Source organism: Varanus komodoensis, unplaced genomic scaffold, assembly GCF_004798865.1.
Source record: "Varanus komodoensis strain SLA01 unplaced genomic scaffold, ASM479886v1 scaffold1, whole genome shotgun sequence".
NCBI lineage: Eukaryota > Metazoa > Chordata > Lepidosauria > Squamata > Varanidae > Varanus > Varanus komodoensis.
Window position 1 is genome coordinate 91,402,673 of NW_025335268.1, and position 18,752 is coordinate 91,421,424.

At 41.3% G+C, this 18,752-nt stretch overlaps 1 protein-coding gene across 7 annotated transcripts in view; it reads right to left on the minus strand.

The window, feature by feature from the left end:
* Positions 1 to 17,901, minus strand: part of PPP2R3A (protein phosphatase 2 regulatory subunit B''alpha) — a 59,479-nt gene extending 41,578 nt beyond the window's left edge. For 3 of the 7 annotated variants that reach the window (XR_006415191.1, XM_044434818.1, XM_044434828.1), the window contains exons 1-3: positions 17,678 to 17,899; positions 12,778 to 12,834; positions 1,425 to 3,817 (exon numbers count right to left, since the gene is read on the minus strand). Coding sequence is in view for 5 of the 7 variants with exons in the window: in XM_044434818.1 (XP_044290753.1) it covers positions 1,425 to 3,359 (1,935 nt within the window). In the remaining 2 variants the exon portion in view is untranslated. Of the gene's footprint in view, positions 1 to 1,424; positions 3,818 to 12,777; positions 13,089 to 17,677 lie in introns of those variants that run through there. The other 4 variants (XR_006415192.1, XM_044434861.1, XM_044434837.1 and 1 more) reach the window with 4 other exon arrangements.
* Positions 17,902 to 18,752: the final 851 nt, after the last annotated feature.

Consider the following 18,752-nt stretch of genomic DNA (forward strand, 5'->3'; position numbering starts at 1 on the left):
ATTGCTCTAAAACTCATGCAAACGCAGATTCTAGACTCTATCATATTGGTATCCTGATCAGGGAGAAGACAGAAAACTCTTTCTCATATGTGTATTACTTTCCTATTCTAGGAGGGATAGTAGAGCTGATGCCAAAACACCTTCTCTAAGAAAGAGTGCAGGATGATAAAATTGTGTGGTTTCTGTCAGATCAGGAACTGAAGTTATCTACACATGGGACTTTCTTATTCTAGGAATTTATTTCATTTCACAGAAGACTGACAAAGACTTTGCAAATCTTCACCTGGGAAACCAAAATATCTTGTCAATAGGCTATTGTTTCCTTGCTTGTTAAAGAGGATCCCACAACAGGAGTCAGAGGAAATACTGATAATACTAGCAAGGACTTCACCAAGAACAGAAGATAAATATGTAAAACAAATATAGTTTCAAATTAGTATTAAATTTATTTTTAAAACAAACATTGCATTATTATTCTTTTCATTCTTCATGCATACAATTCCTTTTAATGTTCTTATAAAATATCACTGTGTTTTAGAACAGTTTGTTATCACATCTGATTAATTTCTAAAACCTGTTACCATTTCCATATAGGAAATTGTGACTGCACTCAGTCATTTTTATTTTATTTTTTTGGAGATATGAAAACAACTTTTCCCATCATGCTTTGAACAACGAGTCCTAATTCAGAACAAGTGTCATAACAGAGGTTCAACAGATTGGGGAAGTATTTCCAGTGTAAAAAATATGTTCATTTTTTCTAATTCTAGCAACTTTCTCATACTATTCAACAGAGATACGAAACTGACTATAACCAGAAACTAGTAAGCAATTCATAATCCAGTCAAATTCAACTATAATAAACACTGCACTGTTCTTTTAAAAATGTTGTGATCATATGCAGCTATGCATTTGCCTTTGCATCTAATTAAAATAAGTATAATATCTTTTTCAAATAGTTCCAAAAGTGCTTTAGGCACTCAAAGCAGTGGAACTCCTATTAGTCATTATCCAGTGGTAGTTTCCAGTACTCACACTGAACAAACATCTATTGTAGCAGTGCTAGCCACCCTTCTCAAACCATTTCAGGTTTTCCAAGATACGTCTCAAAGCACTATAAAAAGCTACATATCAGATTTTACCAGGACTACAGAAGGACATAAACAGAGAACATGGGCAATGAAAGCTTTACTAAGTTTCCTAAACACTATAATCTATTGGCAGCCTCAATGTGCACTTTCATACATGACACATGTATGTCTATTTAGCCTTATAAATATATCATGAAAGTTTGAACTGATGGCAAATTCCCACCTTGTATGAAATGGAGTGAAAGCATAAACATAAGTTATAATGTTCTATATAGACATGATATTCATCATGTTAAATTGCACCTATGAAGTGAACAAAATCTGCACTCTTACCTCAATAACCTCTGGCATCTGTTGAATTTGCCCTCGGACTGGATCTTTGGTAACTACGATGGAGGGAGTAGCCAAAGTTTCCTGAAGAATGTGCATCACTTCCTTCTCCTTTGATAAGCTTCCTTTGCCCATTCGGAATTCTACTAGTTCCTGAGCAAAATCTTCAATACTCTCCAGGATACGCAATAAAAGGGTTTTGTCTTCTTCCTCTATTTTATGACCGTTGGATTCTATGAGTTTTGATAAAGAAGAGGAAGCACTTTTGTCTGCAGATGAACATGATTTATTGTCAGGAGTTCGAGATAGACTAATATCCTTCAAACATGCAGAATCACTCTGCTTAGGAGAAGTCTCTCTGAGAGTAGTCTCCATTTTTTGTGAAAAATGCTCCAAATCCAATAGAAGTTTGTCTATCTCTTCTTGATTGTTATTTCTGGCTTCTCCCTTAGAAACAGGCATAGTACCATCAAAGCTTTTACTGATGGAGGTTGCTGGAGTGAAGGTCTGGGCCAGTGTTACAGGCTGTACTACAATAGGTGATGCTTTAGGAGGATCTACAGCAGGATCTGCCTTTTTTGCTCTCTGCTGGCTGCTTTCTGAATTCTCCCATATTCCTCTGCTTTTGGTACTCAATGCAGAGCCTAATACTTTATCTGATTCTTCTACAATGTACAGAGTTTCTGTGGGAGAAATACAGTCTGATGGGTTTAAAGATGGTAACTGAGGTAGTCCACAGGCTTCATTTCTAAATCCTAAATTGTCCTGCTGGTTGTTGACATGCAAAGCATTTGAAGAAATATCTACAGTTGGGATTTGGGTTGAATTTGCTGAGGTATTCGTATCAGTGCTATTTTGGCTACCCTGTAAGTCCATAGTAAAAGGCTGCCTTGTCAAAGAGGATGAGGAGGATACAACATCCTCGTATCTAGGTGGCTGTTCATTGCGAAATATTGGGGAGAAATGAGACTGTTGTAAAGTAGACAAACTGTTAATCATTTCTACCATGTCACCAGGTTCAGTGATCCCAGGCTGCCTAAATTCAAATGGCAGCTTTTTAAGGTAAGAAGAAAATCTTGTCATTAAATTCATATAGATCATTTCAGAGTTGGCCAATGGATCATTACCAGTTCCTTCACTGACACTACCTGAAGATTTTTTCTTGATGCACTGCTTTATTATATCAGTACACTTCTTCAAGTCCTCTGAGCACTTTAACAAGATGTCCAAGCACATCTTAATATCTCCACTGGAAGAACCATCCAGCTTGTGCTTTTCCAAAATCTGTGTGATAAAACTATCTTCAAAGAAAGTCTGCATAGGTGAGGGAATGGTAGAATTTACATTTCCCTCTACTGAGGTACTGCTGATCTGCCATTTCTCTTCAGGTGATGACTGATGTGACAGGCCAAAAGAAGGGGGTGAATTTTCATCATTGCTAAAATGTCCATAGATCAAGTCAAAGTCTAGTGACCTTCTGCTGAATGAGTCTGACTTAACTTTTCTTCCCTTTCTATAGTTGAACTGACTCGAAGAGTTTCTGAGTTTTTCAAATGAAAATTCCTTTATTTTTCCACTAGCAAGATTTATGGCTTCTCCAGTGATATCTTTCAGACTTCCAGTGCTTTGAATGGAAGATCCCTTTTTGAGTCTTGGATTACTAGGAAGGATTTGATGATAATCTTCATCCCCAGACAAAGCAAGAGAATTTTCAGGGACTGAGAAATTATGGGTCAGGTCTGAACTTCTAAGATTCCGTGTAGGGAATTTAATTAGTTCTGCACAGACACTGTGGTGGGCCACTATGCATGTAACTCCTTGCTTGAATACCTGACATGCTCCAGTGCAATAATGCACAGCATGCTGAAGTCTACGATCTATCACAACGCTGCTGTAACAATTCACTGTTGTTACTACACGCCTATACGTTGCTGCCATAATGTGAATTTTAACAGACTACACTATGAACTGAACTAAGACAGTGATTCACATCATCACTCTGCAAATCACATACATGTTCCTGGGTGATTCTGCTAAGAAAATATTACAACATAGTAAAAACAAGATTCTAGGATATGTATCTATGAAAAAGTTAACATGACCAGTGTAATGAGGATTTAGGGTACACTGGTTACATTTTATTTATTCATTAAAATATTGAAAACTTGTATCCCACACCAAGAGTCCCATAATGATGAAAGATTGTCTCCTTCTGTCAGTGTGTATGAATATAAGACATAGAATTGTAGAACTTTATTCCACTTGAAGAAAAATGAAACAGTTTTCTCTTGAGTACTTTGTCCAGATGTGCTGCTCTGAGGATCAGATAGCATGGAGAAGGAAAAGGTACGTAGAATGCTTGGTTGATCCAATTCTTCCATTGATGTGGAAGATACCTGCAATTATATTTACTCTTAGTAAGTACAACTTCAATTCAAACTGCAGCTATTTTACACAGATTTATGCTCAGTGCAAGCCTATGCAAGTATAACAATAAATAATCTATATAGTCTGTATTCTGACAATGGTACAGTCCCACATACTACAGTCCCAAATATACTGTTAAATCAGAAATCTTGATTTGTGACTTGTCTTACACCTTTCTATTTTGTCTCTATTTTGTAATTAGACTTTTCTTGGATGGTTCTTGGTAAGAACCTGCATACATGGATACTAAAGTTAGAATACGGACTAACACGGTATCAGTAGTGCTTTTGTAAAGATACTGCAACCAAAGTCCAAGGAAGAAGTGCTGGCAATTCATTTTAAATGGGAATACAATTTCAATAAGAAGATAAAATATGGCTTATCTGCTTTGCACACAAACTGCAATTTTGCCAGAATATTCAAGAAATATTGAAGCAATTTTCCAACCGTGGAGCTGCAAATCTGAAAAAAATCATATGGCCATCTAAGTGCTGTCTAGAGGCCATAGGATTACTTTGTCCTAGCACAGCCTTAGGCTTCTTTACTCATAAGTCATTCTCACTAAGTCCAGTAGAGTTTACTTTCAGGAAAGTGGGTATAAGATTGCAGTCAAAGGTTTCCTGATTTAGGTCAGAAAACCTTGTTTTATAACAGGAAAATTTGTAAACAAAAATACCGTCTTGTTTTCATGAGCAACATTGTGCAGCAGTGACTCATGAAACTCCCCTAAATATATCATTTTCGCTCCTTCAGGGGGTTCTTTTTTTCTCTTCTGACTCCTTTTATTCTTCTAACAGGGGGCAAAGTACACTCGCATTTAGGTGCATACTGGAACCATTGTGCCTTGGCTATTTTTGAGGTTCAGATAGTATGACATTGCATTTATTAAAGCTTTCCCATAACTCCTTTTGTGCAGATAGTGGGTGAATTGACATATTGTTGATGCACACAATAAAGACCTAAAATCACTCCTTAAGATTTGTCTCAAATTCATGAATTATTTTTTAACACAGTTATCTAATTTAAACTAATACATTCTTAAAAATAGATATTTCTATCTTGCACAATTATGAGTAGAAATAAAAGATTACTGAGAAGAAGCTTCTTTTATTTCTTTAGCCTGTAACTGTTTTCCAGTTGAGCTTCTGGTAGCATGAACAATTTATATGGACTTACTGTCACGCAGCAAATTCCAACCCTGAGGGCAGTAAAATTATTTCAGAGTACTGTAAATGAATAGAATTCTTTTGTATGACTACTTCAGATTTTTCTATTTGCCAGAACATTAATTAATTCTGAAGAAAGAAAGTAACTTCAAAAATTATGTGAAAGGCTCTCTACAACCTAATGAGCTAGTTGCACTAAATATTGTACTACAGAGTTAAGTAATTGAAAAGTTGCTGGTTCTAACTTTTTCAGTTTGCTTTCCTCTAAGGGCAGAATCCAAAGGGGCACTTCTGTCCCCACCAATCCTCTTATCAGTTCCATTACACAAACATGGAGGACTGTACCATCTCACAAGTGAGATTTCATGTTTTTGTTTCTGGAAGAAGGCAGGTTGTCAGAACTTTCATGAGGAAATTTTGTTTGACCTGACTCTTTTCAGAAATGAGCATTCCTACTCATTTTGGGGCCTCTTCTGGGAAGCACAATATCTTCCTTGCATAAATGGTTAGATCTCACTTGTGCAATGTAACCAGCAGGGGTCAGTTCTTGTGGAAGGAAACTACCAGGGTAGAAGGGGAAAGGTAGTGGTTTAAGTGTCTGTTGGATGTGTACATGTGTACCCCATGTGCACTAAATTGAAAATGGCAGACCTCACTTGTCATTTAAGGATTTCTGTTCTCCAAACCTTTGTTTTATACCTTCGAACTTACAACTGCAAAAAATTACAGACTGAGCTAATACCATGCTCTCTATCACCATCATTCTTTTAATCTCTCCCACCTTTTCCTGTTTAACACCTAGCATGAAAAAAATCTGCAAAACTTGAAAGCTTGCTTATGGTTTTATAATTTTTGGCTAGTTCTAAATCAAAGATAGCATGCTACTATTTATATTTTACTTCTTTCTAATGCACTATAAGTCAGAGACAACCTGACAGCATGTAACAACAAATAGACCAAGGTGGCTGCCTGCAATAATGTGAGGAGTCATAGCTCAGAGTACACGTTTTACATGCAGAAGGTTCAATCTCTAGCTTCTAAAGATAGGGCTAGGAAAGAAGTTTGCTGAAACCCAGGAAAGTTGCTGCTACCAAGTATCTACACTACAGTGGTACCTCGGCTCACGAACACCTTGGTTCACAATCAAATCGGGTCACGAACAAAAATTTGATGAAAATTTTGACGTGGGTCGTGAACTCCACATTGGGTGGCGACCAAGATCGCAGCCATCTCTCCCACACCCCCAAGTGGAGAGATGGCCATATTCGCAGTTGCCTTCATGCAGGGAAGATGTGTGTGGTCACGTCTTCCCTGCAGGAAAGCATGATAGCGGCCATCTTCCACCCCCCCCGAGGGGGGAGATGGCCGTGATCGTGCTGGGGGAGGGGGGGAGATGGCCAAGATCACGCCCGTCTCTCCCTCCCCCAGTGTGCCCCATTCGCACCCACCTCCCATCTCTCCCTCCCCCAGCACGCCGTTTGCACCTGTCTCTCCCTGCCGCAGCACACCCCATTCGTGCCCGTCTCCCCCCCACACTGTGCGCCAGGATGACAGACGTGTGCAGGGATGATGGGCGCGTGCAGGGATGACAGACACAATCTCAGTCGTGCTGTGGGGGGGAGATGGCATGCTTGTGCTCTGGGTGGGGAGGGGGAGATGGCCATGATCTTTGTTATGTCACTTTACTTCACATTTTTCTGATTTAAAAAAATGGTTACAGAACAGATTAACCTTATTTACATTGAACCTCATGGGGAAATTTAACTTGGCTCACAACCAATTTGGATCATGACCTGAATCCTGGAATGGATTAAGTTCGTGAGCCAAGGTAGCACTGAACTGGGTTAGATGGACTAATGGAAGTGTCTATATTGCCTTATTCAATATAAGGCAACTTCCAGTGTTCCAAATTATCCTCAGACTGTTTCTTCAGTGGGCAGGAATGTCTGGATTGGTTGTTTAGAAGCAAACAAGACAAAAGTGAGACTGTCATACTTTGGACACATTATGAGGAGGCAAGACCCACTAAAGAAGACAATCATGCCAGGGACAATCAAAGACATAAGAAGGAAAGGAAGATCAAATAAGAGATGGATCTACTCCATAAAAGAAGCCGCAACCTTGAATTTAGAACAGCTAGGCAAGGATATCATGGATAGGACAAAATAAAGGGCTTTCATTCACTGGGTCAGCATAAGTCAGAGATGACTTGATGGCTCATAACCACAACAATGGTTTTCCTTCACTCATAATTTATAGTGTGATCCACTGTGATTTCCCATAATCCTATGAACTCAGGTTTGTAGGTATCCAATGGAGGGTGAAAGTAGCACAGAGACAAGATCTGCCTCACTACCTTGAGTGTGGGTGCTTCCCACCACCGAAACCACTGATGTGGCTGATTTAGGCTGTGTAGATGGGGACTGCAGCCAAGAAATTAAAAGATGCTTGCTCCTTGGAAGGAAAGCTATTGCAAATCTAGACAGCATACTAAAAAGCAGAGACATCACCCTGCCGACAAAACGGTGTATAGTCAAGGCTATGATTTTCCCAGTTGCAATGTATGGCTGTGAAAGCTGGACCATAAGGAAGGCTGAGCGCCGAAGAATTGAGGCTTTTGAATTGTGGTGTTGGAGGAGACTCCTGCGAGTCCCTTGGACTGCAAGACAATCAAATCAGTCAGTCCTAGAGGAGATCAACCCTGACTGCTCTTTAGAACCCCAGATACTGAAGATGAAACTCAAATACTTTGGCCATCTAATGAGAAGGAAGGACTCCCTGGAGAAGAGCCTAATGCTGGGAACAATTGACGGCAAAAGAAGAGGACAGCAGAAAATGAGGTGGCTAGATGGAGTCACTGAAGCAGTCAGCATGAGCTTAAGTGGACTCCAGGGGATGGTGAAGGACAGGAAGGCCTGGAGGAATGTTGTCCATGGGGTTGCGATGGGTCGGACATGACTTTGCAACTAACAACAAGGGAGCTGAGGTTCCTCCTTTGCGCATTCAAAGCCACATATCTTTTCCTTGCAGAGCATTCTTTATTGAACAAAAAGCATAAAACATCCAGAATGAATCTCTGAGCATGCACAGAGTAGATTGAACTCAATCTAGTATTCACCTCCACAATCTCTCTTTATGAGCATGCCTGGACCCCATCCCTTTGGGAGGGGCCTTCTGAAAATGAGCATGCCTCCTTGCTGCGTGCCGATCCTCTAATTGGGCCATCCTCCTCTGCTGATGATGCATCATGTTGTCAAGAATCATGTCCGTCTTATCTGAGTCTGAGAAACACTCCTGCTCCAAGTTCTTTCCTGTCAAATGTGCATTTAGGTTATTCCCAGAGACTGCCTGTTCACCTGGGGAGTCTGACCTTGAGATAAGCATCTCCACTTCTCTCATCTCAGTGTCTTGGTATGGCCCACATTCCCATCCCCCCTGTTCTCTTCTCTCTTCTCCTTGTGAAGAGGGGAGCTAGAGGTGCCAGCAGGATTCCTTGCAGGACAGTGATGCTTTGCTTTTCCCATCCACACTCCCTAGAATGCCCCGCCCCGCACTAGCTCCTAAGCCAGTGTGAAAAGAACCACACCAGCCTCAAGGAAAGAAAATGTGTACATTTCAAATATGTGCGTAACTGATGCATACGTGTAGAAATATTCGAAAATACATTCACATTTTCATGCAAAAAATAAAAAATAAGCTCACAACCTGATACAGACTTCAGTCAGAATAAGCACCAAGATGGAATTTGGAGGATTTCAGTAAGCTCTTGCGTGTTGATTCACACATCCCTACTTATAGCCCACCTTTCTTCCTTCAGAGAGCCCAAAATGGCATACATGGGGTCCCATGGTCTCTCATTCAGTCACTGACCAAACCCAGACTTACACAGCTTCACCAAGGGTTTGAGGTTTGGGTAACCTCCAAGCACTTTAAAGTATTGTAATCCTCTTGATTCCCCTTTCAATTTCCTTTTTCCCGAGTTCCCTCATTTTAGAAATTTCTTCTTGAAGTCAAATATGATTGTTCTAAAATTTCTTGGCAATTTTGCACTGAAGTACGTATTAATCTGATAGTACTTTTATCACTGTTTCAAATTGGTTCAACAAAATTTCATCTTGTGCTAGGTCCTGAGTGGCATCACTTAGGATTAAATCTAGTGTTCCCTCCTCTCTAGTCAGTTCCTTGACCAATTGTTCTTGGGTAATCATGTAGGGCATCAAGAATTTTAACCTCTTTATACTGACCAGAATATCCATTTATCCAGTCAGTATGGTGGTAACTGCAGTCATCCATCATTACAGCACTTCGTTTTATTGGATCCTTGATTTTGTTTTTCAGCTCACAATCACTCTGAGTATGCCCATATTCAATGTGATTGCTTTGGCTACATAGATTGACTAGGTTTTCACAATACAAGAATCCATCATGCGCATCTCTGGCCATGATGAGTTGTTGTATTATATGAACATGGAGTGGTTTCCACAGGGAGGCTTAATTTTCACGAATAAACAACCCTGACAACCCATGGCTTGTTCTAGGGGTTATCTACACATGATGGCTTTCATGTCTGAACTGAGGACAACAATATTATTGTAGGTTGTAAGGACTGCTACAGAACAGCTCAGTAAGAGCAGCAAAAACTATTCTTTATAATTTCACCCATCCATAAAATGCCCCTTCCATTTTCCCTCACTACATCCATGAATGGCCATATGTCACTTTGGAGGGACTGTCACTTGTTTGCCACCTAGGAATCCAAAGATCAGGCTGGAATCAGGTGAACTCTCTTGTGCTCACCAGACTTCTTTCCCATGCTCAGCCCTAGCCAGGAAGTGAGCTAAGCTAAGATCAAGAGTGCAAAAACTCAGAAGTACTAACAGCTTCTTTGTGCAAATCATGCAAAGTACATAATTCTTTGAACAAAGTATGCAAATTATATAATTCTTTGCACAAAGTACACAACCCCCACAAGTTGCATGTGTGAAAGCAGAAATCCACTTGAACCCATTACCAGATGTCCACATGAACACATGGCATAAGGCAGACTTAAGGCAGAGAGAAAGCAGGTCAGAGTCCACAGAGTTGAGCTGAGGAATTCCAATCGATCCCCACTCCCATACCAGAGTCCTTACACATCCCTAATGCCACCTCTCTTTTTTCTCAGGGTTTAGTGAGTATATAAATAGGGCTGTAGTGTTATTTTCCCATTCTTCCCTGTTTCCTGTTACACAAACCTGCACTCTTCCTGACAAACAGAGAAGTTATTGCTGCAGTAACAGCTGTAACTGTTCCAAGTTGCTATAGAAAAGCAGGCAAAGCTACTCTCTCCCCTTTTTGGACTTGCTGAGACTCGGGGAAATGCTGAATGGGACAAGGATACTGACAAGTTTCAATGCAGCATTTAAAAATGAGAGGATTACTTTGCCAAGTGGGAGATACTGACTAGGTGTGCATGACACAACCTCTATAGCAGCATGAATGCAAAGATGATGATGATGATGATGATGATGATGATGATGATGATTATAACATTTCTATGCCGCCCCTTGCCGAAACCTCGGGGCGGCTTACAACATGAATAGATGCTCCCTAGCAGTGGCCATGGCAGGGCTTTTTATCCTCCAGAAAGATGTGTGGGTTGCAGATGTGGCTATGGTAAAACTATGGTTTCCCCAAAGCAATTCTGGAGGTACCTTCCAGTCCCTTGGTGCTTTGCTGCATACAAGCTATGGCACACAGATATGCAGATATGATTTCTGCAATATTAGGGAAAAGGAAGTACCAGGTCTAGTGTAAGACAGAGGTATCCAGTGGTTGGATCATGCTAGCATGGGTAATAATGCTCTAGTGGGGGTTGAGGCAATCAGAATCTGGGTACAGCTTTTGGCCAACAGATCTTACACACCAGAAGAAAGGTTCATAGGTATTTTTGAAGTATAAGAAACTGTGATTTCTATCTGAATAAATCTGCTCCATAATCTGAGTCCTTCTGATGCTATAGAAATAAAGATGTGTTTCCTGTGAGGTTTGCTGTGGGATTGGGAGGATGTGTACATGTGCACATATTGGTTTTCCATGGGGATGTATAGGCCATGGAGGTGAGAAATGATGCTGACTGAAAGGGATACAAGGAGGCATGAGTGGGAGCAAAGCCAGAATGCTGGAATGTGGGCTGATGGATACTAAAGGAGGGGGTCACTGGAGAACTTCAAAGCAGGAACTGCCATGGAGGAGGGAAGAAGATTCTCATATCAACAAGGCAAGGCAGACATGAGGGAGGGAGAATGGGCAGTCAGGGTATGTTTGGTGCCAGAAACAGAGCCAGGAGAAGGGGAGGGGAGCATGACAGAAAGGTGCTACAGCAAGACATGGAGAAGTTGACGGTAGCTGGGTAGGCTGACAGCAAGATAAACCTCCATGCTTGATTGTGAAGGGGGCAAAGGAAGACACTTCACTGGGTGGTGGTGCAGGGAATAAGAATGGAGAGGGTTACAGGCATGGTAGGGAAAACAGAGGGCAAAGTCTGCCCGCACACATTCTCTCTGTGGGAATGAATACATGGTGGAGCAGGAGGCAGCATATATATGCAAAAACAAACAAAGAAACAAACAAAGCAGAGACCATTTGATCCACTGTTGGATAGACAGTAAAAAATCCCACATACTGTTTCCTCCCCACCTCTTTTGGTGCAAATACTTCTCTCATTTCAGAGCTCTTGTTTACAACTGAAACACACACAGAAATTGACAGAGCAGGACTATACATGTTGGATAGGTGAAAGTATGTTCTTGCACACTTGTGAAAGAATGGCCATAAAAAAAACCTCACCTTATTAACATTCTCAGAAAGCCCCACCCATATTAAGGGTGGAAAAAATAGTGATTAGAGGTAGGCCTAGGATGAGGAGACAAGATGGGTTCTGCAGCAAAGGACACTTGCATACATGCTGGAAGACTGAGAGGGAGGAGGGGAAGAACAAGCCACAGTAAGCCCAAATGTTCTTCTAACAACTCACACTGAATAACTTATCTGCAGGGTGAACACATCCACTGCATCAGCCTTGTAAATAAGAAAAGCAAAAAGTTACCAACTTATATAATTTTTCCATGCTTGGGAAGAGACAAAAGCTCCCACCTCTGCAGCTAGCATGAAAATGCATGATACTGAACAAGTTACTTTAAAAAAATGGCAGGAGAAGAGACCTTCTACCTGATAGACTGGTGGAGGAAGTATGGAGTTGGGGGATGAAGTTCCTCAGCCAGAACAGAAACTAAGCAGACTGGTGGAGGAGACATGGAGAGAATGTTCCTCCTTCTCAGACCTACTCACTACTCTGCATAGAATTCTATGCACAAACCTCTGTATAATTGTTGGTTGCCTATGACTTTCAGGCTAGTCGGGATTATATATACAGTATATCACTCCACCCAGATGACCCTTATTTTGTTTTCTGTAGGCGGGCTCAAGTATGCAAGCTATTTACGGGCAGAAAATAATAACAAGAAGCACAGATGAAAATGCTATCCAAGTGCAGAAATGGAAATATTTATGTGATCTTCAGGCTGAGGCATCAAATTTGCTTGGTAGTGTTGACTCTTTAATTTTAGACATTCTGGTAAAGTAACTTGAAAATAGAAAAATAAAAACGAGATCACATTTGTATAAGCAATGATAGTTCGATGCAAATTTACAATCTGAAAATTCTTTAAAAATACTTAGTTCTATCCTTTGTTGTATGACTCTAGGCAGGAATGCATACACACCTTTTGTGACATATGAATTCCCTTCTCCTTGGAGAGACAGTTTTTTCCCCCTGGCAACTAAACAATGCAGACAGAAAGTTAATCAAAGATAAACAGTCTTTTGGACATCTTTGCCACCATTAAACATCTTCTCATCAAGGAACCCCCAGGTAAGCTTCCAAGGAATCCCAGAATTATAGAATGTCATTTAAAAATCACTGTGCTATGTGAATACTGGGACCCTGGCTTGCTTCCTAGCTGTGACACAACTCCTAATTTCCCAAGCTTGACTCAAGCATGTCTTTCCAGCCTCAGAACAAATAACCTATTCTTCCTGACTTGAACCCAAATAGCATTACTGCCTTACTACACCCTTTGTCCAATCTGCTCCATATCTTCCTATTTCTGTAACATAGGAAGCACAAGTTCTAAGCACAACAACAAAATTCAACACAAAATCTAAATGAGCTCCTGAGTCAACATGAATCCATTAGCTACAATTGAATAAGGCATAAATCTAAAAAGGTATGTAAGTTTGCAAGAAGACAAGTATTACAATTTACTAGGCTAAGGGAGTTGAATCAAAGTAACTTGGATAGCTTTAATTCTGTCTCCATTCTTTGTTCCATGCTATATTTTGTTAATGTTAAATGAAACAAAAAGTTAATGTTACATTTTATTATATTTTGCATTCAGTTAAAAAGCAGCACTATGAGATGAAAATGTATCAGAGGAAGCACCTTGCTTACTGGGTTCAAATATCCAGGAGGGTTTTTGGACCTTAGTAAAGGACTGTCACGGCAAGATGAAAGAAAAATAAACAGTTGCTTGAGTAACACCAGAGTATTTATAAAAGGGGAAAAACCCCCATGAACTTGATGTTCTACCGATTAAACAAAGTATTGACCAACAGGTTCCTTCAAACTATATAATTCCACCATGCTGTTGGTCATTACAGTTCATGGGAGAAACATAAAGGACATACCATTCCTTCTTCATCTGAATTATAACAGAATATATGGGAAATAATTCAAACTGATTTCCTGTCTCACACAAAATTTTACAACTGTTGAAAAGTATACCACTCACTGGCACTACATGCTCTCCAGTCAGGGTAATTATGCAGAGGTCTATGGCTAAGAACGTTTCTCCTTGCATACAGTTCTATAATCCTTTGTGCACCCATGAGGGTATGCTACAAATATAATAAATAATTGGTAAATCAATTTAAGCAACTGCATTTAAATTAGGTTAATCTTATTAAATTAGGTTCTCTATTAAGTTCCCTGTAACTTTCCCTCAAGATACAAAATACCTATTATATACTTGCCCAGAATATTTGCATTTCTGTAACACTACCATTCTCTTTTCACTAGAATCTAAGATTAGATTTTAATACCATATTATGGTTCTTATTTAGGGAAAAATTACTAAAGTTCCCATTTTCTGCAGAACTGCATTTTCTGCAGAACTGCATTTTCTGCAGAACTGAACAGTTTTACCCTATATAGCAATTTTATTAAGCTTCCAGGCTGCTTGTTTTATGGCAAGGAATCCCAGTCTTATTTCAGTCTACTTCCAAAGTTGAAAACTGCACAAAATAAAACACTGAAAGGTAGAAGTACTGTGGTAAGCAATGAGGTATGCTTATCTACTAATAATCTCTGACTCAAAACATTTAAACAGGAGGTCATTTCTTCCATAAGACATTTTCACTTTACAACTATTTTGTCAAAAGCCATTACCACAAAAAATACTGTTACGGACTGCAAAGTAGATCTTAAAATGAAAACTTTGTTGTTTACTTATAGTTTAAAATGAAATGAGTGGCATCTTAATACTTTCCACTGCTGGAACACACTGTAAACATGTGCTACTGCTAAATCTCCTTGAGTTCTCACACAAGAATGACAGATGCAAAGTAGATCTTAAAATGAAAACTTTGTTGTTTACTTATAGTTTAAAATGAAATGAGTGGCATCTTAATACTTTCCACTGCTGGAACACACTGTAAACATGTGCTACTGCTAAATCTCCTTGAGTTCTCACACAAGAATGACAGATTCTTCCTTCCTTCCTTCCTTCCTTCCTTCCTTCCTTCCTTCCTTTTACTATCACTAAAATCACTCATCATCATCATGAGCAATCTTTCTTTACCATTCTTATTTTCACTCCCAAGGTAGTTTACCAAAGAATATACTGATTCAAAGACTAGCCATAGCTGGGGGGAAATCAAAGTAAAAATACAAATTCTTAGTAAATAGTTAACGTATGCCAGTATTGAGGCTGCATGTGTTCCCCTGAAGATCTCAATGATCTGGGAGGTTAGAATAGGATATTTATTTATTCATTAAAATATCTAAGATGGCTCATTTTAAATTAGTGATTGCAAAATATGATTTTATTAAATTCTTTCACAAGAACCTGGGCAGGTAGGACTTTAATAATCCCATTTTGCAGATGAGGAGTAAAACCTGAACAACAGTTCTCCTTAAGTTTTTAAATGAGTCCATGTAAGAGGAACAACTTGAGTCAATTTGTCTCCTACATGCAGATCCAGCTCTCTAATCTAATTCCCTGTATATGTTTTATTCTGGAACAGCCTATATTTGATAGTGGTCAGTGGAGTTTGTAGTTCTCCCACTGTCATGGGAGAACTACACTCCCATAATACTAAACTATGTATTATGAAGCAATTTTGGGAAAGTATGCTTAATACTATAACCTTTATTTGGAAGGAAAAGCATCCAATCAGCAACCATTGCTGGCAAGAAGAATCAGTCATTTATAAACAGTAAGTTTTCCTTCCTTCAGTTGTCCTATATCAGAGACTGGAAAGCTATCTTCCAAAACCAAGTTAGTCCCCTAGAACACTGAGCTCTGCTGCCTGTTGGGGAAGTATGCAAGCAAAAATGAGCAGCTGTTCCTGCTTTCCAGCAGGTGCTGCCCTCTCTGCCTGCTCACTTGCCTTCTGTCACAGGGCAGCATAGTGTAGAAGGTTTCTCATGGAGAAGCAGCTATTTCCTTCTCTTAATTACTTGCTTGCATTCATTTTTTCTCCATAGATGGTACAGCAGTGGGGATTAGGCCCCAGATGACCAGTCCTTCCCACCATGTTGCCCTGTAACCAAGTGTACAAAAGGGTGCAAAGTACAGGCACCAAGAATGGTGAGATATAAGTTCTGAAGGAACAAAATGTTAATTCACTATATGCATTGCATTTCATGTTATATTTTGTATTTCTGCATGGTCATGTTGCATATTAGTTTTCTGGAATGTCTTCCCTGGCTTTGCCCTGCAAGAGAAGTCATGTGAACAAGTATGATTATGAAGTGCCTGTTTCTCCCAGGTATAGTCACTGCAGCCTTTTGCTTGCTTTCTCCTTCTGAACAACAATGCTGGGCCTAATCATTCCTTCTGCACCACTCAGAATGGGTAAACAAACAGAGTATTCTAGAGGGAAAGCACAGGTGAGGTATCAGAGGCATTGGCAATCTGAGTGATCTTGTGGAGACAGTGGCTGCTTTTGCAAAAAAAAAAAAAAAAAACCCACTTCCATACTCCCTCTCATTCAAAGCATATGAAAAGCCATGCAGGATCAGACCAAAGGTCCATCTAGCCCAGCATCCTGTTCACACAGGGACCAACATGCTACCTATGGGTAACCCACAAGTAGGACATGGGTATAGCAGAACCTTCCCATCTACTGGGCACCACAATGGGGTCCACTGCTACACCTTCCAGGAGAATTTAGGTGAATAATTGAGAGGATGTGATAATTGCTCCTTTTGTTGAGTAATCCAATGCAGCACCACCCAGGGAGAGAGAGTGTGCATCTTCTTGCACTTTACCTCTAGGAAGCACGACAGGCCCAGTCCTGCTCACCAGACTGCCCAGTGAATGAAAGAGTAATTTTTCTCCTTGTAGAAGAGAAATTGTCATGCAATTGCTCAGCCTTTCTTTCTCTCAGAAAGGGGATTGGTTATTGCTGTTTCTGATAGCTCACCTGCCTACTCCCTCCACAATGCCATGACCTTTACACCAGGAATAGTCGTGTAGTTCTCAAGATCTGTGGCACTTCAGCTCTCCTAAGCTCCTACCAGCATTGTCAATAGCAATGCTGATGGCTTAAGTCCCACACAGTTGGTGATCTACCTTGTCCCTGTCGCTATATAGCACCTGGCTCGTTTTTGCCTCATTCTAATGGCACTTCAGGCCTGGAAAACAAGAGAAGCCTGCTTACTGAGAAGCAGCCAGTCAGTCAACTCGGTGTTCCACACGAAGGTCCGTATCGTTTATTCAAACCACAAGTCAGGAGGAACTGTTATAGGTTCATTAATTCTGTGGCATGGAAAGATTTGTGCTGCAAGTGACTCAGAGGATAATGTCCTAATTCAAGAGGGTGGCACACGCTTCTGCCCAATCTCCCGAGGGGTAGCGGCGAGCATTTGACTGTATCTTAAGTACGGCAACTGCACAGTCTGTAACGTTGCGTGGAAGTGAGGTGAAATTGCGGGCGACGGTCATCTTGCACTCAGAAATAAATAGACTGAGGGGTAAATCGACCCCCCCTCCGGCCGCCGCTGCCGCCGCCTTGCGAGTTAAAAGCAGCTCTGGTGTCCCTCCTGCGTCTCGGCTGTCACCCGTTCCCCCTACGGACATGGGCGCCTCAGCTGTCCCCAGCGGCTCCTAACTGCCACTAAAGGCGTTAGAAATTCTTGAGGTGACTCTTATTTCGTCCCCGACCGCTCCCTCTTTCCCCGCTCAGCTCTCTCCGCCCCCTGCCGCATCTAAAGCGCAACACGGTTTCCAGACTGATCGCGGCTGCCTTTTGTGCCTCACTTTCTTATGCGATTAGTTGCGCGCGATAAGCAGGGGCCGTCAGTGTCTGGGGCGGCCGGGACAGTAGCGCAGCACCTACCCGCCGCCGAGGTGACTCCCGTTCCCATCCTGGGGCTCTCTTCGCACTCGACCCTCCTCCTCCTCCTTCCTCCACCCTCTAGCGGAGAGAGGTTGTGCCTCTTTTCCTGTCCCTTCCGCACAACGAAGGGGGCGCCTACAGCGCGCGTTGAAGTGGGGATGGGGAGGTGAAGAAAGAGAGGCAAAGGCGGCGTCAGTTCCCTGCCAAGGGAGGGCTGGCCCACGGGTATAGCATGATAGAGCTCTGACTGACTCCAAGGCGGGAGCCTTTCATTGCGGGCCACCTCCCGCCTGAAACCCTGTTTCAAATGTTCCGTGGCGGCCGTATTTTTCTCGAGCGCCAGGCGGCGGGACGGACGAGGTTGTAAAGATTCCGCCAAGGGCAACCGAACCTTAGTCTTCTTAGCCTTTCTTGGCTAAGGGAACGACTGCGGGCAACCGCCCTCTGAGGGCCTGGGGGAATTAGGCAGGCAGTTCTTTTGGAGGTCAGGCTCTTAGGTGGGCGTTTAAAACAAAAGGCCAACGCCCTCAATTGCAGAAATGCGGAGTAAGGCTTGAAGCGTGCTCTTTGTTACAGAGGAAAGTTCGAAAAGGATTGCAGTTCTTGAACGTGTCAAGAAACCAGAAAGGAAAGAAAAACAACTCAGTTGTATGATTCACGTTTAAACCGCATGACTGTGGAACATTGAGTCAAAATTATGAAACCCTTAAGTCTGGCATCTCCGAAATGCCCGCTGCTGCTTCCTGTCTTGTTTGACTCCAGGACTCTTCCTATGCAAAATACACTCGCCCCATAATACCTGGTTCATGGTTGCTCTCACTGCACCCATCTTCTGCACTCATCGGTTGAAGCTGGCCCCTATTTCGTTATTTTATTTAGCGGTGCCTACTCGCTGTACATCCTGAAATAAACTTTCAGCTGTACGTCCATGCTATTAGGAGGCAGTTGCGTGTAAAATGCCTTTTAAAAGTTTCAGGCTAGAGTTTGTTTTGTCATACAGTCGCTCAGACTTCAATAATCCCAGTCATTTACCTTGGCATGAGAAAGTGAATTTAAACTCCGGAAAAGCTACGTT